General features: G+C 41.5%; 1 protein-coding gene across 1 annotated transcript in view; it reads right to left on the bottom strand.

Annotated features, from left to right (window-relative positions):
- Positions 1 to 24,911, bottom strand: part of LOC129836349 (protocadherin-15-like) — a 340,099-nt gene that overhangs the window by 33,176 nt on the left and 282,012 nt on the right. The window contains exons 26-28 of the mRNA XM_055902394.1: positions 9,883 to 9,992; positions 9,150 to 9,290; positions 7,535 to 7,662 (exon numbers count right to left, since the gene is read on the bottom strand). Coding sequence (XP_055758369.1) covers positions 7,535 to 7,662; positions 9,150 to 9,290; positions 9,883 to 9,992 — 379 coding nt within the window. The remainder of the gene's footprint in view (positions 1 to 7,534; positions 7,663 to 9,149; positions 9,291 to 9,882; positions 9,993 to 24,911) is intronic.

Here is a 24,911-nt window from a genome sequence, read left to right as displayed (position 1 = left end):
AGGATCTGTGTCTTTCGATTAGTGTATGCTGTGTATTTTTACGAAATGTTTGATGATTAGTAAGTAGGTAAACACGTTGCTCTATGTAGTTATTCTAGTCCATTTGTGACGGTGGGTGCAATTGTAACCTATGCCATCTACCTGAAATATGCAAATTTTTCTAACAAAACCTATCCCATACCATAAATATGTTATCAGACTGTCATCTGATGAGTTTTTTTCTTGGTTAGGGGCTATAAATATCTTAGTTTAGCCGAATTGGTGATAGCTACTGGTGTTGGTGGACAAATAAAAGATGGTGGATTATGCTAATGTGTTTTTAGGTAATAGATGTACATCTTTTCATATTATGTCTTCCCTGTAAAACATTTTAAAAATCGGACATGTTGGCTGGATTCACAAGATCTGTGTCTTTCATTAGCTGTATTGGACTTTAATGTGTGAAAGTTAAATATTTAAAAAAAAATTTTTTTTTGAATTTCGCGGCTCTGCCTTTTCAGTGGGGGTGAGGGGGGAGTCCCGCTAGCGGCACCCTCAGCCTAGACAGGTTAATTCGTTGTTCTGTTGAAAAATGTAGAACTTATATTCTGCCATGAATCTAGGTGCGGTCTCGCTTTAACTTCTTGCGAATATAGGGGGTGCTGTTTCGATTTAGCATAAATTGGTCTCCAGATTAAACTGCCTAGTACTCAATTCTTGCTCGTACAATATGCATATTATAATTATTATTGGATAGAAAACACTCTCTAGTTTCTATAGCCGTTGGAATTATGTCTCTGAGTGAAACAGAACTCCTTCTACAGCACATTTCATGACAGGGAGTGAGATTTCAGAAATCTTGGCCCCTGTTCCCAGGTCAGTTGTAATGTCCCTGTAAATGCTATGGGGAAACAAACACTGCCTACGTCTTCCTCTAGATGTCAGTAAGTGGTGACGCTTTGAATGGAGTCGATTGCGCAATCAGGGCCTGTATAAAAGACCAATGACCGGAAGTACATTTCTTTTCGTCTCTGCGCCTGACGCACGATGGACGTCGTACTTGCCTCCTTCCAAGCTGTTGTTTAGCCAGTAATATTTCTCCTGTCATGTTTTTACTCGTTATAGGTGTTAAAAACATCATAAGGTAGTTAATTTAAACCGTTTTATAGCAATTTATATCCGTTTAGGGCGATTTTTTTGGCATTTCTGTGTGACGCACTTCGAGGAGCTGGGCACTTTTCTGGTGCATGGTGAACGTTAGTGGCCATTTCGACGGGACAAGAGGACATCTTTCGACCAAAAGACGATTAGACCGGAGAAAGGATTCATTGCCCAAGATTCTGATGGCAGTTCAGCTAATAGTAAGAACTATTTATGATGATAAATCGTTGTTCTGTCGAAAAATGTTAAACGCTTCGCTTTGGCGCAACCTGTATTGAAAAGTAAGGATAATTAAAAAAATGTAATTCAGCGATTGCATTAACCTGTTGGGGATGGGGGCGCTGTTTAGACTATTTATGCTAATTTGGCTAATTTTTTAAACGGCTTCCCACAAAATCCTTGATCGTACAATATGCATATTATTATTATTATTGGATAGAAAACAGTCTATAGTTTCTATAGGAGTTGAAATTTTGTCTCTAAGTGGAACAGAGCCCATTCTACAGCAATTTCCCTGACATGGAGTCAGATTTGAGAAATGTTGGCCACTCTTCTGAAGTCAGTTAAAAGGGCACTGTCGTTGCTATGACTATACGGACACTTCTTACGTCTTCCCCTGGATGCCTTTACGTGATGACGATTCCAACGGGGTCGATTGCGCGTTCACAGGCCCTACAAATGAAAAAACCCTGAAGCTAGTCATTCTTTGGGAGCTGCGTCATGAGCCTAGAGGACACCGGCGCGCACCTGTTCCAAGCGTTAGTTTAGCCTGTTATATTTCTCCGGTCATCTTTTCACTCGTTATAGGAGTTAACCTGTTGGGGATGGGGGCGCTGTTTAGACTATTTATGCTAATGTGGCTAATTTTTTAAACGGCTTCCCACAAAATCCTTGATCGTACAATATGCATATTATTATTATTATTGGATAGAAAACAGTCTATAGTTTCTATAGGAGTTGAAATTTTGTCTCTAAGTGGAACAGAGCCCATTCTACAGCAATTTCCCTGACATGGAGTCAGATTTGAGAAACGTTGGCCACTTTTCTGAAGTCATTTAAAAGGGCACTGTCGTTGCTATGACTATACGGACACTTCTTACGTCTTCCCCTGGATGCCTTTACGTGATGACGATTCCAACGGGCTCGATTGCTCGTTCACAGGCCCTACAAATGAAAAAAACCTTTAGCTAGCAAGTCTTTTCTTGCTGCGTAACGCGCGTGGAAGACACCGACCCTCTCCTGTTCCAAGCGTTAGTTTAGCCTGTTATATTTCTCCGGTCATCTTTTCACTCGTTATAGGAGTTACAAACATCACAAAGTAGTTAATTTAAAGCGTTTTATAGCAATTTATATCCGTTTAGTGCGATTTTGGGACATTTATTTTTGCAACGATGTGAAAAGTTGGGCACGCTTTTCAGTTCATCCCGAACGCAGTTGACATTTCCACATGGCAAGAGGACAGCTTTCCACCAAAAGACGATTTCTCCCAAGAAAGGATCCTTTGCCCAAGATACTGATGGAAGAACAGCTCAAGGTAGGACATTTTTATTATGATAAATCGTGTTTCTGTCGAAACATTTTAGTGGCTTAGGACGCCATGTTTTTTGACGTAGCTTCGCTTGGCGCAAACTGTATTGAAAAGTAAGGATAAATTAAAAAATGTAATAACGCAATTGTATTAAGAATTAAATTGTCTATCAATCCCTGTCCACCCTATATTTTTTAGTCACGTTTATGAGTATTTATGTATAAGAGTAGATCACTGTCTAAGTGGCGCAAGGACTTTTTCTTTACCAGCTTGTCTACATTTCACATTGTCTAACCATGATTTTGGTGGCTAAATATAAACATTTTCGATCAAACTGTATATGCATGTTGTAATGTGATGTTACAGGAGTGTCATCGGAAGAATTCTGAGAAGGTTAGTGAAAAAATTAATATCTTTTGGCGATGTTGACTTTTATCGCTCACTTTGGCTAGAATCAATGCTGGGCTGCTAATTGCTATGTGCTAAGCTAATATAACGATTTATTGTGTTTTCGCTGTAAGACACTTAGAAAATCTGAAATATTGTCTGTATTCACAGGATCTGTGTCTTTCGATTCGTGTATGCTGTGTATTTTTACGAAATGTTTGATGATTAGTAGTTAGGTAAACACGTTGCTCATTGTAATTATTCTAGTCCATTTGTGATGGTGGGTGCAATTGTAAACTATGCCATCTACCTGAAATATGCACTTTTTTCTAACAAAACCTATCCCATACCATAAATATGTTATCAGACTGTCATCTAATGAGTTTTTTTGTTGGTTAGGGGCTATAAATATCTTAGTTTAGCCGAATTGGTGATGGCTACTGGTGTTGGTGGACAAATAAAAGATGGTGGATTATGCTAATGTGTTTTTAGGTAATAGATGTACATCTTTACATATTGTGTCTTCCCTGTAAAACATTTTAAAAATCGGAAATGTTGACTGGATTCACAAGATCTGTGTCTTTCATTAGCTGTATTGGACTTTAATGTGTGAAAGTTAAATATTTAAAAAAATTATTTTTTTTGAATTTCGCGGCACTGGTTTTTCAGTGGGGGGGGGGGGGGGGGGGGTGTGCCGCTAGCGCCACGCTGATCCTAGACAGGTTAAGAACTAATTTGTCTTTCGATTCCTGTCAACCCTGTATTTTTTAGTCAAGTATATGATTAGCTATTGATTAAACTAGATCACTCAAAGATGGCGACCGACTTTACCAGGCTTGTTTTGCTACTATTTTCATTGTATAACCACGTTTTTTTATGGCTAAATATGCACATTTTCGAACAAACTGTATATGTATGTTGTAATATGATGTTACAGGAGTGTCATCTGAAGGATTCTGAGAAGGTTAGTAAAAAAATTAATATATTTTGGCGATGATATTATATCGCTCTCTTTGGCTAGAATCAGTGCTCGGGTAACGTTTGCGTATGTGGTATGCTAATATAACGATTTATTGTGTTTTCGCCGTAAAACACTTAGAAAATCTGAAATGTTGTCTGAATTCACAAGATCTGTGTCTTTCCATTGCTATGTGCTGTGTATTTTTAAGAAATGTTTTATGATGAGTAAATGGGTAATACACGTTGCTGTCTGTAGTAATTCTAGGAGCTTTGGTGAGATTTGTGATGCTGGCTGCAATGGTAAACTATGATTTATACCTGAAATATGCACATTTTTCTAACAAAATCTATCCTATACCATAAATATGTTATCAGACTGTCATCTGATGAGTTTTTTTCTTGGTTAGTGGCTATCAATATCTTAGTTTAGCCGAATTGGTGATAGCTACTGGTGTTGAGAAAAAATGGTGGACAAAGAAAAAGGGTGTCTTTTGCTAACATGGTTAGCTAATAGATTTACATATTTTGTCTTCCCTGTAAAACATTTTAATAATCTGAAATGGTGACTTGATTCACAAGATCTGTATCTTTCATTAGGTGTCTTGGACTTGTGATTTAATGATATTTAGATGCTACTATTTAAATGTGACGCTATGCTAGCGATGCTAATCAGTGTGAGGGGGGTGGGGGGGGATCCCGGATCCGGGTTTCAGAGGCAGTAAAAGTTAAGGAGAAGTCTATCTTTACTTCTGTGAAAAACACTTGTATCTTTTATCGATGTTTATTATGAGTATTTCTGGGATTTCTGTGGCTATCTGCAAGATCACCGGATGTTTTGGAATCAAAACATTACTGCACGTAAAGCGCCAATGTAAACTGAGATTTTTGGATATAAATATGCACATTATTGAACAAAACATACATGTATTGTGTAACATGATGTCCTATGAGTGTCATCTGATGAAGATCATCAAAGGTTAGTGATTAATTGTATCTATATTTCTGCTTTTTGTGACTCCTATCTTTGGCTGGAAAATGTGTGTTTTTTTGACTTGGCTCTGAACTAACATAATCATATGTTGTGCTTTCGCTGTAAAACCTTTTTGAAATCGGACACGATGGGTAATTTAACAAGATGTTTATCTTTCATTTGCTGTATTGGACTTTACACCTTTTTGTAATTGTAGAATGTACTTTTTGGCATTTCTGGAAAGAAATGACTCACTGAGTTGAATCAGATGAAAAGTGAGGATGAGGATAGATGACATGAGGAGGACTGTGCGTTTAAATGATACAATGGTTGGAACCAAAAATCTCAAATGTGGACTCATCAGATCAAAGGACAGATGTCCACTGGTCTAATGTCCATTGCTCGTGTTTCTTGGCCCAAGCAAGTCTCTTCTTATTATTGGTGTCCTTTATTAGTGGTTTCTTTGCAGAAATTCAACCATTAAGGCCTGCTTCACGCAGTTTCCTCTGTACAGTTGATGTTGAGAAGTGTCTGTTACCTGAACTCTGTGAAGCATTTATTTGGGCTGCAATTTCTGAGTTTGGTAACTCTAATGAACTTATCCTCTGCAGCAGAGGTAACTCTGGGTCTTCCTTTCCTATGGCGGTCCTCATGACAGCCAGTTTCATCATAGTGCTTGATGGTTTTTGTGACTGCACTTGAAGAAACTTTTAAAGTTCTTGAAATTTTCCGTATTGACTGACCTTTAGGTCTTTGGGGGCGGCAGGTAGCCTAGTGGTTAGAGCGTTGGGCCAGTAACCGAAAGGTTGCTGGATCGAATCCCCGAGCTGACAACATAAAAAAAATGTGTTGTTCTGAACAAGGCAGTTAACCCATTGTTCCCTGGTAGGCCATCATTGTAAATAAGAATTTGTTCTTAACTGACTTACCGGGTTAAATTAAAACATTTTAAGTAATGATGGACTGTTGTTTGTCTTTTCATATTTGAGCTGTTCTTGCCATAATATGGACTTGGTCTTTTACCAAATAGGGCTATCTTCTGTATACCACCCCTACCTTGTCACAACACAACTGATTGGCTCAAACACATTAAGAAAGAAAGAAATTACACAAAATGTATTCCAGGTGACTACCTCATGAAGCTGGTTGAGAGAATGTCAAGAGTGTGCAAAGCTGTCATCAAGGCAAGAATCTCAAATCTCAAATATATTTTGATTTGTTTAACACTTTTTTGGTTACTACATGATTCCATATGTGTTATTTCATAGTTTTGATGTCTTCACCATTATTCTACAATGTAGAAAATAGTAAAATAATGAAAATCTCTTGAATGAGTAGGTGTGTCCAAACTTTTGATTGGATAGACGGATAGACGGACAGGCAGACAGGCGGGCAGACAGATGTTTAGATATTGATAGATATTAGGTCACTGACAGTTGTTGGGCCCAATGTGACTGTGAGTGTCACGGAGCCTCAGGTTCCCATCAACTCCTCCTGCCTTCATCATGTCCAGATCAAACTAAGCTCACGGAACAGATTGTAAATTAAGATTTAATATCAGTCGTATGTGAAGTCCCTCTCTAGCATTTATAATGTATTAGTTTCATTATATCAGACAGCATACGGAAAAAGCTTCATATCCAATATAGTGTTTGGCTCATGAAAGACTGGACTGAGTTTCTTTTTATGCCTCAGTAGTGGACGAACTGGGGAATTTGTGCAGCTCTGTTCAGTTTGGATAAATAAGGACTTGTGCAACTCTGTTCAGGTTAGGAACGGTTACGGTTAAACTAATTACACAAATCTGAGCTCAAGGGTGACTACTCAACCAATATGACTTAAACCGTACAATCATACAATATTGATAGTGGAGCGCAAGAGATTTATGCAGCAGGAGCTACAGTATACTGTATCCCAGAGCATGTACGTGCTGCCGATTGTTTTCAAATGACTATGTGTGCCTGTTTGGTATGTAAGGTGCTACCAGCTGAGTCACATGTAAAGGAATTTTCACACTACAGAGCCATACCACCTTCAATGTAAAACAGAATGATAATCTGGACTGATCTTTGACCACGGTCCAATTGGTGAACTGTGATTATATTACATCCCACCATTATATTAGATCCCACCAGTGAATAGAGGAATGGAGGGAGGAATGGAGAGAAGAATGGAGAAGAAGATGAAACTGAACAACAGAGAGTGGCTCGAATGGATTTTGCCACCATGACTGAACAGAATGGAACCGACAGGGAGGATGGGGATGGAATCAGACCGCATATGTACAGTACTGTGTTTGTATGTGTGCGTGCGTGATGACACAATCTCTCTAATCATGAAATGATTTTGGACCGACCAAAGGACTGCAGGGACCTGAGTAGCATTAAGGATGAGTTTAGACTGGTTTACGTCAGAGTACAATCAGAGGGCGTCAGAGAATTGAGTGTCAGACAGCTATCTCAACATGATCTTCAGTAGATGTGTATGTTTATGCGTGTGTGTGTTAAGGCAGTAGCATATAAGGAGGAGTATGCGAAGGCCTTTCTCACCACTATCTTCAGAACAGAGGAGAAGGTCTTGGCGTCTTCAGCCACGCCACCGATGTAGAGCTTTCTGGTGAAGACAGGCGGGTGGTCGTTCTCATCCCGCACCTCGATAAACACCTTGGCTGTGTTGGCTGCAGAGTTAAAGAGGAGGGACCCAGTCACATTTTAGACATGAGGCATATTGTCTTATCCACTTGCATTGACGTTCCTCTACAGTACACCCTATAGTTTAGAGGGGATCAGTGTAGGTAGGAAAGGGGAGTATTATTACAAACAAAATAAAGCCCCATACAAAAACACAGGTTCCAGTTCATAATCAAATAATCAAATATGTTCTCCTGTTGCAGCTACTGTGCCATTTCCATTCATATGCCAGATTGTCCTCAAGGAAAATAGCTTGTAGTAAGGATATGCACACTCCACACCTATTTGTCACTGTCTAACTAATACAGTACAAATATGTACAAAACTAGCACAACCTTACCCACACTGCAGTTAAAAAAGGTGAAAAATATGCACTGTCAATGACTATTTTTCTTCCAGCAGAGCACAGAAATGTAAAGTCATGTTGCTAGGGCTAAGGAGGATCCAAGGAAATAGGATGAACAAAAACACAGTTCATTAAATCACAGGCACAAACACCACCGTGAGAGCCAGAGGGAAGGCACAGAGGAATACGACAGTCGCTCTCTCTCTATTGCCTTTTTCTGTCTCTCTAAAAACGTTTTTATTCCCTCCACGGTTTATCCGTTGTGGTCTTGTGGGAAATTGTTAACTTTTCAGTTAAGACACACACTCACAAACAGATGCTTGCAAGTGTAGAGAAACACAACAGCATAGAGAGAAATTCAGCACACACACATAAAAAGAAAAGCATTAGGAGAAAGGATGGCTCACATGGCAGAAGGGGCTATTGAGTCTGCGTAGAGTACATTTTAATTTAGGGAAAGGGGTGGTGGGAGTGGAGGGGAGCTGTGTTAAATTAATTCTTATCAATTACTCTGCTTTTTAAATATGTGTGTGTGTGTGTGTGTGTGTGTGTGTGTGTGTGTGTGTGTGTGTGTGTGTGTGTGTGTGTGTGTGTGTGTGTGTGTGTGTGTGTGTGTGTGTGTGTGTGTGTGTGTGTGTGTAATGATGTTAATTGGGCTGTGACAATCTGACAATTACGCCCTGTTCTGCTCTGATTATTTGAACTCAATGAAGTTTTTAAAAATTACGAAAATTGACACGGTACGGTGGCTTGCTCTGCATTCCAATGAATACAGATCTAGGAGGTGAAGAGGGTTTATCTGAAGTGGGCCCCAAAAAAATTGAGGGGGGGAGGAGTTAACCTAGCAGTTAAGTGCGTTGGGCCAGTAACCAAAAAGTTGCTGGTTCGAATCCCTGAGCTGACTACAGTAACTGACATTTTTTCCGATGTGCCCTTGAAGAAGGTAATTGCTCCTGTTAGTTCTTCTGGATAAGAGTGTCTGCTAAATGACTAATAATTGTAGAAATAAATATGCTGTCAACTCCTCTAAGTACCACAAACCAAGGACAACCACGGTATCTAGCTGGAAAGGGGAACACTTGATGTAGCGTTCCAGCGCCCTACTCCAGTTCAATATCCCCCTCTTACATTTAGAGGGAACCCGCAGTTGGGCCATGACCACGACCATGGAGTCAGCCTGAACCCTGAGCACGTAGCTGGTGACAGTCTCATAATCCAGAGGCTTAGCCGTGGAGATCACACCTGTCCGGTTACTCACTTGGAACTCACCTACAACCAACCAAAAAAACAATCAGTACAACACGAGGAAGACATTGGTAGCACTCACTGACAGGATCAACATTTGATTAAAAAAATAGGTTAATTTTGTGTCTGTGTGTGTGCCAACTGCCAACCACAAAGATTATAACCTATAGTTTTTTTATTTGGGCTTTTTGCAGCCAGCTGCTGATACTGTACCTGCACACACTGTTTAATTGTGATGCAGTTCATTAGCCCCATTTTACATTTAATTTCACTACTTCCAGATGCTCAGGTTTAAAGCACTCATTTAGGACATTCCCAAGTCGATGCATTAATCAGCAGTAGACATCACGCATTGATGAAGACTATTGCACGTTGACTTCATAGACATGGAAATAGACTGTGATAAAAGGAAACTTCTACTGTTGTTAAAAATACCTTAACAATAGTTACTTTTACCACAAGTAAAGTGCAGCCAATTTTTTGTTTCAGGTAATTTCTCAGCATTTTCCATGGATTGTATATTATTGCAAGAATTTAAGACAGAAATGTGACCTTTTCCTATTTTGGCAAGTGTTTGTTCTATCTATGGCACTGGAGGGTACGTTTCTGCACTTACCGCCTTCGTTTCCTCCTACGATGGAGTAGAAGATTGTCTGGTTCATGGCGGCTGCCAGGATGCTGCCCACTGGTGTGCCTACTGGGGCCAGCTCTCTGACAGGAGCAAACCTGGAGACAGAGATGACATCCAATGTGACTAAATATCCCTGGACACATTACCACTGACAATTTCCTGAAAAAAATCCATTGTGACAAAATCCAATTCTCTGACACTCTGCGCCTTACCACCAGATTTAGCAAACACATTGTTGAATATGGCATATTTGAAAATTGCACTAAAGGAGACTATATTCAAACATTCAATGTTTCTACAATAGCATTTAACACTTTATCTTAGCTTGACAACTTCAAGTGAACATTACGTCGGTGTCTTCAGGTTGTCAAGATAAAAAAAGATCACAACAATGTCCTTGATATTTAACACTTCCTCTGTTGTGCCGTGAATAGCATGAGATAGCATGAGCTGTTATTTCCATGATAGGAGAGACAATGGCTAATAACAGCTAACAGCCATGGCTGACTATCATACATAAAGAATGCATTCTCATCCACATCTACGACAGATAAGCTTGTCACAGGTCTCCATAGAAGTAGCGGTTGCAATAAATAGCGCTGAACGCTAGCTTGGCAGAGTGTCGGCATGAGATGATTTAAGTTGATAATACCATCTTACTGTGTGTGCTTTTGTAATACTGTCAGTGAGTGTGTATGTGTGTCTCGTGTTGCTTCAAGACTAGTTTCACTTCAGCCTACAGTCAATCATGTCAAGAGATAAAAAGCCTTCCTTGTGAAAGCTTTGTGGGGAAAAGTAACGATCAAATCATAAGGTGTGGGAGTCGTATTCTATTATGTACACTAAACTCCATTCAGTGTCAGGGTTACAGAACCTTCCGCAGTAGAGGAAGTGAAAGATAAAGGAGCGTCTCCCAGCTGTAAACCATATTGGCAACCCAAGGCAGTTTAAACCAACGTGTCAACGCTGTCATTTCATTACTCCTTCTTGTCTTCCCTGACCCCCATGCATTTTATAGCATCAATAATAAAGCATGCCTTCAGGTAAGAACAAATGTCAAAACAGAGTCAGACTTTTACTCCAGGGGTTTGTTCTCGTGTTTTAATAGCACGGCTCTTTCATATAAAAGTGATTTCATGAGAGGAACCAAAGAGGAGACAGCATCCATTTCCCATATTGAACATGAAGGTCGGTGTGAGGCATTTGCACTGGGAAAAAGATATAGGCATCTTCTTTACAACAACTGGATTTATTCATGAGACACATACAGTAAGCATATGAGAAAATATTAGTACACCTCAAAGAATATCAACTATCCCTGCTAGACAACATGCAATAATCATTTGACTGTCAGGGAGATAAACTGAAGAAGTGAGAGATGAAACCTCATAGAAACCTATATAATCTAAAAGTGAATATCAGGTGGCTTAGAAAACAATCTGTATTTGAGGAAACAATGTCTTGAGAGACAGAAGGTCAATCGTAATTTTGATACACCATGTGCAGAAATCTGTAAGAATTTCAGTTGAGACAACATAACTTCCTGTGTACTTATGCAAAGCATGGACATTAAGTCCTGACATTGAACAAATTCCAGTATCACATCAGTAAGCATGCATGGATGAATAAATCACAGCTCCAATCCACACCTGGGCCTTTGCTGTCTAAGCCTTTCAAAAACTTTTCTATAGATACAGACCCTCCTCTTAACACTCACTATGAATCAAGTCTATCCATATGAAGTGTTCTCTTTGTAGAAGCTTTAAGAGGGATGACGGAGAGAGACTTGGCAAAGGCCAACACAGACTAAATGACTCTGGGAGCTGCTAGAGTTACGATATCAGTGTAGGAAATACACTGGGGCTTAGGGAAAATGTGCCCCTGGAAAACCAGCAAGACACTGGTTGGGGAAGGTTGGCATGTTTTTAAGTCTAGTTAAGGCTATCTCTATACATTGAGTGAGCAAAATATAAGAAAACCATCCTCATATTGAGTTGCACCCCCCCAGGGGGCATGGACTCCACAGGGATGCTGGCCCATGTTGACTCTAACGCTTCCCACAGTTGTGTCAAGTTGGCTGGATGTCCTTTGGGTGGTGTACCATTCTTGATACACACGGGAAACTGTTGAGTGAAAAACTCAGCAGCGTTGCAGTTCTTGACACAAACCAGTGTGCCTGGCACCTACTACCATACCCCATTCAAAGGCACTTAAAACTTTTGTCTTGTCCATTCAACGTCTGAATGGCACACATACACAATCCATGTCTCAAGGCTTAAAAATCCTTTAACCTGTTTCCTCCCCTTCATCTACACTGATTAAAGTGGATTTAACAAGTGACATCAATAAGGGATCATAGCTTTCACCCGGTTTCACCTTGTCAGTCTATGTCATGGAAAGAGCAGGTGTTCTTAATGTTTTGTACACTAAGTGTACACCAGTACTGTGTAGTAATGACTCTGTTGCCCATTGCCACTAATGTGTAGGAGTGCAGCAGCAGAGCAACAGGCTTACAGGGCTAATATATTGCTGCCTGGACCTGAAGTCAAACATTGGGTGAGATTATTGTGAATTGAGGCTAATGCTACTATAAATGCTACAAGGGTTGCAGACGACTGCATGATCATGCTGTCCGTAACTGATGTGACTAAAACCTTTAAACAGGTTAACATTCACAAAGCCCCAGGGCCAGACAGATTACCAGGACACGTACTCAGAGCATGCACTGACCAGCTGGCAAGTTTTCACTGACATTTTCAACCTCTCCCTGACTCAGTCTGTAATACCTACATGTTTCCAGCAGACCATCATTGTCCCTGTGCCCAAGAACCTCAAGTTAACCTGTCTAAATGACTATTGCCCCACAGCACTCACATCTGTAGCCATGAAATGCTTTGAAAGGCTGGTCAGGGCTCACGTCAACACCATCAGCCCAGACACCCTGGACCCACAACAATTCGCATACCGCCCCAACAGATCCACAGATGACACAATCTCTCTTGCACATCACACTGCCCACTCCCTCCTGGACAAGAGGGGAAATAACTATGTGAGAATGCTGTTCATAGACTACAGCTCAGCGTTCAACACCATAGTCCCCTCAGCTGGGGACCCTGGGACTGAACACCTCTCTCTGCAACTAACTGGATCCTGGACTTCCTGACGGACGTTCCCCAGGTGGTGAGGTTAGGCAACAACACATCCACCACCCTGACCCTCAACACGGGGGCCCCTAAGGGGTGCGTGCTTAGTCCCCTCCTGTACTCCCTGTTCACCCACAACTGCGTGGCCGACGATGACACGCCGGTGGTAGGCCTGATCACCGACAATGATGAGACAGCCCTTAGGAAGGAGGTCGGAGACCTGGCAGTGTGGTGACAGGACAACAACCTCTCCCTCAACGTCAGTAAGACAAAGGAGCTGATCATGGACTACACGAAATGAAGAGCTAAGTACGCACCCCATTCACATTGACAGGGCTGTAGTGGAGTAGGTCGAGAGCTTCAAGTTCCTCTGTGTCCACATGACTAAGGATCTATCATGGTCCACACAAACCAACACAGTCACACCAACACAGTCACCATGTGCAATGCCATGCATCGGCTGGAGTGGTGTAAAGCTCGCCGCCATTGGACTCTGGGGAAGTGGAAACGCGTTCTCTGGCGTGATGAATCCCGCTTCCCCATCTGGCAGTCCGACGGACAAATCTAGATTTGTCAGATGGCAGGAGAACGCTACCTGCCCCAATACATAGTGCCAACTGTAAAGTCTGTGGAGGAGGAATAATGGTGTGGGGCTGTTTTTCATGGTTCGGGCTAGGCCCCTTAGCTCCAGTGAAGCGAAATCTTAATGTTACATCATACAATTATTTTCTAGACAATTCTGTGCTTACATTTCCCCCTATACACAAAGCGAGGTCCACATAGAAATGGTTGGTCGAGATCGGTTTGGAGGTACTTGACTGGCCTGCACAGAACTCTGACCTCAACCCCATCGAACACCTTTGGGATGAATTGGAACGCCGAGCCAGGCCTAATCGCCCAAAATCAGTGCCTGACCTCACTAACACTTTTGTGGCGTAATGGAAGCAAGTCCCCGCAACAATGTTCCAACATCTAGTGGAAAGCCTTCCCAGAAGAGTGGAGGCTGTTTATAGCAGCAAAGGGGGAACCAAATCCATATTAATGCCCGTGAATAATGAGATGTTCGACAAGGAGGTATCCACATACTTTTAGTCATGTAGTGTATCTACCTTAATCACCTCATACCCCTCTACATCAACTCAGTACTGATACCCCATGTATACAGCCAAGTTATTGTTACCCATTGTGTATTTACTATTACTTTTATTATTATGCATTTTACTTTTCTATTATTTCTAAATGTTTCTTCTCTCTGCATTGTTGGGAACGGCCCATAATTAAGCACTTCAGTTTTAGTCTACACCTGTTGTTTACGAAACCTGGGACAAACACAATTTGATTTGACTTAATTGAGGCTGTGACACGCTACGCTAACATGCTGCATTCCTACTGAGACCACACTCAGCGCAGAGCGGCCAGAGTTGACTGGTTGCAGTCGCGCTCAAAAGCAGCCCGAGGGTGTTAGCGACTGTGAAATCCCAAAGGATGTGTGTTGGTCTGTGTGCTTGCATTTGTGTATGTGGTGTGTCTGTGTGTGTGTGTGTGTATGAACAAGACAGAATTCTGCAACCCCCCCAAAACTGAACTACAAAGGGACAACAACAAGTCAATCCAGAGAGGGACATGGCTAATAAGGAACTTAAATTAGTGTGAGCCAAAGAAGTCGGTGTATTCTAGGATTCAATTATACATAGAGCAGAACCATGTAGCATGGAGGAGGGACAAGTGGGGGTGATTCCAAAGCCTTTCATATTTAGATAAGATGAACAGTACAATGAGGAGCGAGAGAGAGAGAGATATAGAGACTGAAAAAGAGGCACAGGCAGAGAGAGGAGGCGGTAAGAGAGAAAAAGAGACAGAAAATTAGAAAGAAAAACAAGGAGAGAAAGAGACTCTCTCCAATGTGTCAGCATGAGGGAGTGTGAATGACATGCCAGTGTGCAGAGCGTCACACAGAGGTGTCAGCGGGTGCCAGGCCCCGGGGCCAAACTCAGAGTGACGTTGACGAGACATGGCAGAGGAGTGCAAACCATGCTGTGTGCCACAGGGGAGAATGTTACCGTGCCAACACACACACACACACTCTCTCTCTCTCAATTTTCAATTCAAGGGGCTTGATCTCTCTCTCTCTCTCATTCTCTCTTTTTCTCTCTCTCTTTCTCTCTGCAGCCTGTATTGCATAAGATAACGTGTTGAGTGAACACAGTGGGTCTGAAGCCCAGAGGACAGAGTACATGAGTGTATATGAGTATATGATTCAGGTCATAGGTCACTGGTAAGGTCTCACGACACAAATTCGTATATTGCAGTACATGAGTCTAAAAGCCCTATGTACAGTTAGCACTGCGTAAAACATTAAAAACCACTGTGGGTTATCATAAGAACCACACTCATAAGCATTGCATGGACATTCATAAATGTTGCATACATACAGAAGCGGATATGTTACTGCGCATAATCTTTCTGTGCCTGGTGTTCTTGACACAAGCCGACACCTGCATTTTGTTCAGTATTTATGTATTAGGCAGTGTTTGTGAAGGTGATAATTCTACATAGTTTATGACTATGTTAGATCAGTGTTAAATAAGCCTAAATGGGCTTTATATCAAAGTAGAACTGATTCAACGCCCTACACATGGAAAGTTAGTATCTCCTCTTTGTGGTTTTGCAATTTACTTGCTTTTTGTTGTTGTATTTGACTGCATTGGGACTTTAAGAAGGGACCTTTGAATCCAGGCTCCATACATTACCTTCTATTAAGAGGACGTGACTTATTATATTAGGCAGCCACAGCACAGTAAATTCAGTCACGCTGCAAAATTTGCGCAGGGAATACGCCTAATCCATTAACCTGCACCTTACATTTTGAAAATTTCATTTGTGTATTTTTACACATCAATCCACTGTCTGAATACTAATTAGGTGCTATTATCAAATGCCAAGGGCAGACTCACAGGTGTTGAGTTGTGTCTCAATGTGACTCCTAACAACCACATCAGTGAGCTATATTTGTTAGCCTCCTTTACAGGCTACAGTTGAAAGTTGAAGCCAATTCAATGTTATTCATTCTGGAAATAATGATCATATGAATACAATCATGCCCACTTTATATTAAAAATGTGACTTCATGAAAACATGGATTTGACAATAACTTGACCCCAACCCTTGGCAATTTTTTTTTATCCACACTCTTAAATCAAACAAATCGTACTGTAGACTAAACCAGTAAAAGTTTAAGCTAAAATACAAAGTGCATCACTATTAAAATGATGCAATACTATTACAGACCACTGTGTTGCAGCATGCTTCAGGGACTGAATAGAGAACTTTCTAAATGAAAGGTAATACTTAGACATGCACTGTAGGCAGAGATGGAGAGGAATGGGGATGGAGACATCAAGGTGAGCTGATCCCCAAAACATTTAGGGTTTTAAGTAGAGGGCATGGCCGATTAATTAGTGCCGATTTCAAGTTTTCATAACAAATCGGTAATCGACCTATTTGGACGCCGATTTTGGCCGATTAAATTGCAATCCACAAGGAAAGTGCAGCGTCAAAAGGACCTTGTGGCTGCAATGAGACAAGGTAAGTTGCTAGCTAGCATTGTACTTATCTTATAAAAAACAATAATCTTCACATAATCACTAGTTAACTACACATGGTGGATGATATTACTAGGTTAACTACAGATGAAGTAAGAAGTTTACATACACCTTGTAACTGAGTCAGGTTTGTAGGCCTTCTTGCTCGCACACGCTTTTTCAGTTCTGCCCACACATTTTCTATAGGATTGAGGTCAGGGCTTTGTGATGGCCACTCCAATTCCCTGACTTTGTTGCCCTTAAACTGTTGAGGACAGAGGGCGCTGTTTTCACTTTGGGGGAAAATCTTGCCCAATTTAAACGGCCTCGTACTCAATTCTTGCTCGTACAATATGCATATTATTATTACTATTGGATAGAAAACACTCTATAGTTTCTAAAACCGTTTGAATTATATCTGTGAGTAAAACAGAACTCCTTTTGCAGCAAACTTCCTGACAGGAAGTGGAAAATCTGAAATCGATGCACTGTTCTAGGGCCTGCCTATTAATGGGATTCATATATATCAGTATACATGCACTTCATACGTCTTCCACTAGATGTCGACAAGCAGTGAGAGAAGAAATGGAGTGTGTAACTTGATCTGGAGTCGAATAATAGCTCTCGGCATGACGTGTCACCAGTTTCCTGTTTTCTGGAGAGCGCGAGAAGGGACCTGGATTTGCCTTCTGATAAGCTGTCGTTATGGACGACTAACATCTCCGGCTTTGATTTTATTTGATACATGTGACAATATCATCGTAAAGTATGTTTTTTCAATATAGTTTTATTAGATTATTGACATTTATTCGGGACGTTAGGCGTGTTACGTTGTGTGCCTTTGTTCAGGAAGGAGAGCTTAGCGCTACTTTGCTACTTTCCGTGCTAATTGACTGGAGAAGAGGACATTCTAAATCCAAACAAAGATTGTTCCCGACAAAGGACCCCTTGTACAACATTCTGATGAAAGATCATCAAAAGTAGGACCCATTTTATGATGCTATTTCATATATCTGTCGAACATGTGAAATAGTCGTTTGCGCCCAGAGTTTGGGCACTCTCTCGCTATACCTAAGCTGGATGTCGTAATGAAGTTATTTTTAGAATTCTAACACGGCGATTGCATTAAGAACTAGTGTATCTATCATTTCCTATACAACATGTATTTTCTAGTAACGTTTATGAATAGTTATTTGGTCAGAATAGTTGGAGTGTCATAAAAATATCCAGACGTTGTGGGAAAAAGATGCTACGTTAGCACAATGTATAACCACTGATTTCAGCTCTAAATATGCACATTTTCGAACAAAACATAAGTGTATGTATAACCTGATGTTATAGGACTGTCATCTGGTGAAGGTTTATGAAGGTTAGTGAAAATTAATATCTTTTGCTGTTTTTTCCCAATCGCTAACGTGCCTATTGCTATCGCTAACGTGCCTTGATGAATGAATGCGGTAGTGTGGAAGGCTATTGTAGTAAGCTAATATAATGCTATATTGTGTTTTCGCTGTAAAACACTTAAAAAATCTGAAAATATTGGCTAGATTCACAAGATGTTTGTCTTTAATTTGCTGTACACCATCGATTTTTCAGAAATGTTTTATGAGTATTTAGGTATTTGACGTTGGTGTCTAATTACTCTGGCTGCTTCGGTGCCATTTCTGACAGTAGCTGTGATGGTAGCTGCAATGTAAAACTGATTTATACCTCAAATATGCACATTTTTCGAACAAAACATAGATTTATTGTATAACATGTTATAAGACTGTCATCTGATGAAGTTGTTTCTTGGTTAGTTTGGTTGGTTCTTGGTTAGCTAGGTTGGCTTTGTGCATGCTACCTGTGCTGTGAAAAATGTCTGTCCTTTTTTGTATTTGGTGGTGAGCTAACATAAATATACGTGCTGTTTTTGCTGGAAAACATTTTAAAAATCGGACATGTTGGCTGGATTCATAAGATGTGTATCTTTCATTTGCTGTATTGGACTTGTTAATGTGTGAAAGTTAAATATTTCAAAAAAATATCTTTGGGATTTCGCGCTCTGCCTTTTCAGTGGAATGTGGGAGGAGTTCCGCTAGCGGAACGCCGGTGCCAGACAGGTTAAGCCATTTTGCAACAACTTTGGAAGTATTTTGGCGTACAGCAGGTCAGCCACCAGGGGGAGACTCGTCGAGGCCTGGTGACAGACGGAGTATACATCACGAGGCGATGGCTCCATGATGTGCCAGATCTCGACGGGCTCTCCGGCCAGGACTAATTGTGGCTGATTGGGGATTGGTGACTAATCAATGGCTGATTGCTCACCAGCTGTACAAGTCCCATAAAGCTGCCAGAAGGGCAGTGCACAGGGGAGAGACTGGGGGAGGAAAGGACTCGTGTATAGTTGGGGACGGAACCAGCAGTAACAGGAGGGAGTTCAGTTTTTGATCCCCACAGGATATAGCAAGACCCGGAGCCCAGAAGACGGTATCCCGGAGAGGGTCTCTTGGGGGAGACCTATTCTTTTCTTTTGGACTTTTATTTTCATAAACACCTTTGAAACTGAGCTAATCCTACTCTGTCTGTGTCTGATCTGAGTAAACGTTTTGAACCAGCCCCCTGGTCTGCCACAGTATGCTTGGGGTCAATGTCCATTTGGTTGACCCATTAACTTCCTGACTGATGTCTTGAGATGTTCCTTCAATATATCCACATAATTTTCCCGCCTCATGATGCCATCTATTTTGTGAAGTGCACCAGTCCCTCCTGCAGCAAAGCACCCCCACAACATGATGCTGCCACCCCCGTGCTTCACGGTTGGGATGGTATTCTTCGGCTTGCAAGCCTCCCCCTTTTTCCTCCAAACATAACGATGGTCATTATGGCTAAACTGTTGTATTTTTCTTTCATCAGACCAGAGGACATTTCTCCAAAAAGTACAATCTTTGTCCCCATGTGCAGTTGCAAACTGTAGTCTGGCTTATTTATGGCGGTTTTGGAGCAGTGGCTTCTTCCTTGCTGAGCGGCCTTTTGGGTCATGTCGATATAGGAATTGTTTTGCTGTGTATATAGATACTTTTGTACCTGTTTCCTCCAGCATCTTCACAAGGTCTGCTGTTCTGGGATTGATTGGCACTTTTCGCACCAAAGTACTTTCATCTCTAGGAGACAGAATGCGTCTCCTTCCTGAACGGTATGGCGGCTGCGTGGTCCCATGGTGTTTATACCTGCGTACTATTGTTTGTACAGAGGAACGTGGTACCTTCAGGCGATGTCCTGGCTGATTTTTTAGTTGTTGATTTTCCCATGATGTCTAGCAGAGGCACTGAGTTTGAAGGTAGGCCTTGAAATACATCCACAGGTACACCTCAAATTGACTCAAATGATGTCAATTAGCCTAACAGAAGCTTCTAGTTTAAAATTGGCTCATTCATCCCCCTCCTCTCCCCTGTAACTACTCCCCAGGTCGTTGCTGCAAATGAGAACGTGTTCTCAGTCAACTTACCTGGTAAAATAAAAAAAAATTTAAAAAAATAAAGCCATGACAAATTTTTCTGGAATTTCCCAAGCTGTTTAAAGGCACAGTCAACTTAGTGTATGTTAACTTCTGACCCACTGGAATTGTGATACAGTGAATTATAAGTGAAATATGTCTGTAAACAATTGCTGGAAAAATTACTTGTGTCATGCACAAAGTCGATGTCCTAACCGACTTTTGTGTTTATTATATTATAATTAAGTCTATGATTTAATAGAGCAGTCTGACTGAGCGGTGGTAGGCAGCAGCAGGCTCATAAGCATTCATTCAAACAGCAGTTTACTGTGTTTCGCAGCAGTTCTTAGCAATACTTGAAGCACAGCGTGTCACACCCTGATCAGTTTCACCTGTCTTCATTATTGTCTCCACCCCCTCCAAGTGTCGCTTGTTTTCCCCAGTGTGTTTATCCCAGTCTCTCTGTGCCAGTTCATCTTGTATGTTCCAGGTCAACCAGCGTTTTTTCCCGTACTCCTGCCTTTGCTATTCTCTTTTTATAAGTCCTCCCGGTTTTGACCTTTGCCTGTTCTGGACTCTGTAACCGCCTGCCTGACCATTCTGCCTGCCTTGACCACAAGCCTTTCTGCCACTCTGTACCTCCTGGACTCTGATCTGGTTTTGACCTTTTGCCTGTCCACGACCATTCTCTTGCCTACTCCTTTTGGATTATTAAACATTGTAAGACTCCAACCATCTGCATCTGGGTCTCGTCTTGTATCATGATACAGCAGTGTTTATGACTTCAAGCCTATCAACTCCCGAGATTAGGCTGGCAATACTAAAGTGCCTATAAGAACATCCAATAGTCAAAGGTATATGAAATACAAATGGTATAATGAGAAATAGTCGACATGTCATGATTTCTATAATAACTACAACCTAAAACTTCTTAACTGGGAATATTGAAGAACTAGGAATATTGAACCACCAGTTTTCATATGTTCTCGTGTTCTGAGCAAGGAACTTAAACGATAGCTTTTTTACATGGCACAAATTGCACTTTTACTTTCTTCTCCAACACTGTGTTTTTGCATTATTTAAACCAAATTGAACATGTTCCATTATTTATTCGAGACTAAATAGATTATATTTATGTATTATATTAAGGTAAAATAAAATTGTTCATTGTTCATTCAGTATTATTGTAGTTGTCATTATGACAAATATATACATAAAAATCGGCATCGGCTTTTTTCGGTCCTCCTATAATCGGTACCGGCGTTGAAAAATCCTAATCGGTCGACCACAAGTTTTAAGATCCAATTGTCTTTTGAAAAAGGGTGCAGTGAGAGACGTAGTATTATACAGCAATATTCCATTACGTAGGAAGTCAAGTCAACTCCTTTGTGAAAAGCAACAGGATTGGTTTTATTTTCCCCCAGTTTGTCTGAATCATAATGGCAGAGCGGACTAAAGCCCGGGAAAGATGCTGTGTTGTTGTTGCTTGACAGCTGAAGAATATCGAAAGGCATTTGTATATAAAAGAGGCATGTACGTGAGCACGTGTGTGTGTGTGTATATATATGTGCGCTTGTGCTTATGTGTGTGTGTGTGTGTGTGTATACATGAGTGTGATGTGCCTGCTGTGCACGCTGCATGCTGATAAGTGTCAGTCTTGCTCTGGCTCTTTGAAGCATAACGTCACAACACAGTTGAGCACTGGAGCAGGTCACCAAGAGTCAGCCTCCACACTCTCAATGGTGTTGAGAACATGACCTACTACAAACACAGTCCCAAACAACACACTGGGTGACTGATATGCTGTGCATGTGTGGTAGAGTGCAGGCCTCATGCGGCATGTATGTGTGTATTTATATTTAGCAGTCATTTGCAACGACTAGAGGTCGACCGATTCTGATTTTTCAACGCCGATACCGATACCGATTATTGGAGGACCAAAAAAGGCCGATATCGATTAAATCGGCCGATTTTTTTATAAATATTTGTAATAATGACAATTACAACTATACTGAATGAACACTTTTATTTTTACTTAATATAACGTGTGAACATATGTGTGAACATAACAAGATTCAACAACTGAGACACAAACTGAACAATTTCCACAGACATGCGACTAACAGAAATGGAATAATGTGTGAATGAAGGGTGGGGGGGTGGGGTTAAAATCAAAAGTAACAATCAGTATCTGGTGTGGCCACCAGCTGCATTAAGTACTAAAGTGCATCTCCTCATGGACTGCACCAGATTTGCTAGTTCTTGATGTGAGATGATACCCCACTCTCGGTGTAACGCTCATTCCTTTGACGATAAACGCGAATCCGACCATCACCCCTGGTGAGACAAAACCGCAACTCGTCAGTGAAGAGCACTTTTTGCCAGTCCTGTCTGGTCCAGCGTCGATGGGTTTGTGCCCATAGGCGACGTTGTTGCCGGTGATGTCTGGTGAAGACCTGCCTTACAACAGGCCTACAAGCCCTCAGTCCAGCCTCTCTCAGCCTATTGCGGAGAGTCTGAGCACTGATGGAGGGATTGTGCGTTCCTGGTGTAACTCGGGCAGTTATTGTTGCCATCCTGTACCTGTCCCGCAGGTGTGAGGTTCGGATGTACTGATCCTGTGCAGGTGTTGTTACACGTGGTCTGCCACCGCGAGGACGATCCGCTGTCCGTCCTGTCTCCCTGTAGCGCTTTCTTAGGCGTCTCACAGTAGGGACATTGCAATTTATTGCTCTGTGAAGTGCACCAGTACTTAGTGCAGCAAAGCACCCCCACAACATGATGCTGCCACCCCTGTGCTTCCCGGTTGGGATGGTGTTCTTCCTCTTTCTTCAAGCATCTTCACAAGGTCCTTTGTTGTTGTTCTGGGATTGATTTGCACCTTTCTCACCAAAGTACGTTCATCTCTAGGAGACAGAACGCGTCTCCTTCCTGAGCGGTATGACGGCTGCGTGGTCCCATGGTGTTTATACTTGCGTACTATTGTTTGTACAGATGAACGTGGTACCTTCAGGCGTTTGGAAATTGCTCCCAAGGATGAACCAGACTTGTGGAGGTCTACAATTCTTTTTCTGAGGTCCTGGCTGATTTTCCCATGATGTCAAGCAAAGAGGCACTGAGTTTGAAAGTAGGCCTTGAAATACATCCACAGGTACACCTCCAACTGTCTCAAATTATGTCAACTATCCTAACAGAAGCTTCTAAATTCATGACATCATTTTCTGGAATTTTCCAAGCTGTTTAAAGGCACAGTCAACTTAGTGTATGTAAACTTCTGACCCACTGGAATTGTGATTCAGTGAATTATAAGTGAAATAATCTGTATGTAAACAATTGTTGGAAAAATTACTACTAAGAACAGACTAGTATTTCAACTCAAAATATGCTCTTCTGTTCTTTTGAAATACATTTTCTTAGTACCAAATGTTTCTTAAACAACTACTAATGGACTTAGTGTAATGGTGTATATTAAATCGATTTAATAGACTGTGAAAATAGATACCCCAAGAGAGGCTATTGGTACTCGTTGAGGCCCAGCCATTCTAGTGTTAACTGTAAACAAATAACATTTTTCGGTCTTCTATTTTAATCAATTGCAATTAGTCTCGATATTTCCCCTATGTACGTCTGAGTGAACACTTTTCCAAATCTCCTCCCTCTGGCCTACTGAGAAAAGTGCAGTGTCAGTGCAGGCCGAGTCCAAAGCAAAGCTAGCAGATATTAACACAGAATGGTGTTTATTTTGCTGACTGACAAGCTTGGTAAGCCCATTTAACAGTCAAGGCTGTCCAAACAAATGACTCAGAAATCCACCAAAGAACATGAGCCTATTGCTCTCTTCTCAAAGTATTGTGCAAGACAAGTGTCAGCATGCAGAGGACAGCATTTTGTATCCCATCATGTGGATTATGTTTCACTGTCTCATTTAACACACATGGGGAGGCCTCTCTGTCAAATGGAGGGATACTGTGGCTAGCTATGACTTGGTTTGTCCTAACCTGGCCGTGGTGCCTTGTAGACAGACACATGCCATCCTCCATGGCTGATGACAGGACTATCTAGCATGCATGCGTGCAAGCACAGACATTCACACAAATCCGTACATTTTCGTGACTTTTGGAGATCAAAAAATTATTCCCATTCAAAATCCTAATTTCCCTGATCCCACTTGTGACCGATGTAAGCAGGCTCCTGCTACTTTATTACACATGTTTTGGACATGCCCGAAATTGACAGATTTCTGGATATCAATGAGTCCTACAGAACCTTCTGCCTTTATTGCATTATTCGGAGTGGAACCACAGGAGGCCCCTCTAAACAGTTCTATGGAGTGGCACCACAGGAGGCCCCTCTAAACAGTTCTATGGAGTGGCACCACAGGAGGCCCCTCTAAACAGTTCTATGGAGTGGCACCACAGGAGGCCCCTCTAAACAGTTCTATGGAGTGGCACCACAGGAGGCCCCTCTAAACAATTATATGGAGTGGCACCACAGGAGGCCCCTCTAAACAATTCTATGGAGTGGCACCACAGGAGGCCCCTCTAAACAGTTCTATGGAGTGGCACCACAGGAGGCCCCTCTAAACAGTTCTATGGAGTGGCACCACAGGAGGCCCCTCTAAACAGTTCTATGGAGTGGCACCACAGGAGACCCCTCTTTATGGGGCGGCAGGTAGCCTAGTGGTTAGAGCATTGGGCCAGTAACCGAAAGGTTGCTAGATCGAATCCCCGAGCTGACAAGGTAAAAATCTGTCGTTCTTCCCATGAACAAAAGACAATTAACCCACTGTTCCTAGGCCATCATTGTAAATAAGAA

This window comes from Salvelinus fontinalis, chromosome 37 (genome assembly GCF_029448725.1).
Source record: "Salvelinus fontinalis isolate EN_2023a chromosome 37, ASM2944872v1, whole genome shotgun sequence".
Lineage (NCBI taxonomy): Eukaryota > Metazoa > Chordata > Actinopteri > Salmoniformes > Salmonidae > Salvelinus > Salvelinus fontinalis.
Note: the sequence above shows the minus strand (reverse complement) of the source record. Positions and strands in the feature narration are given on the sequence as shown.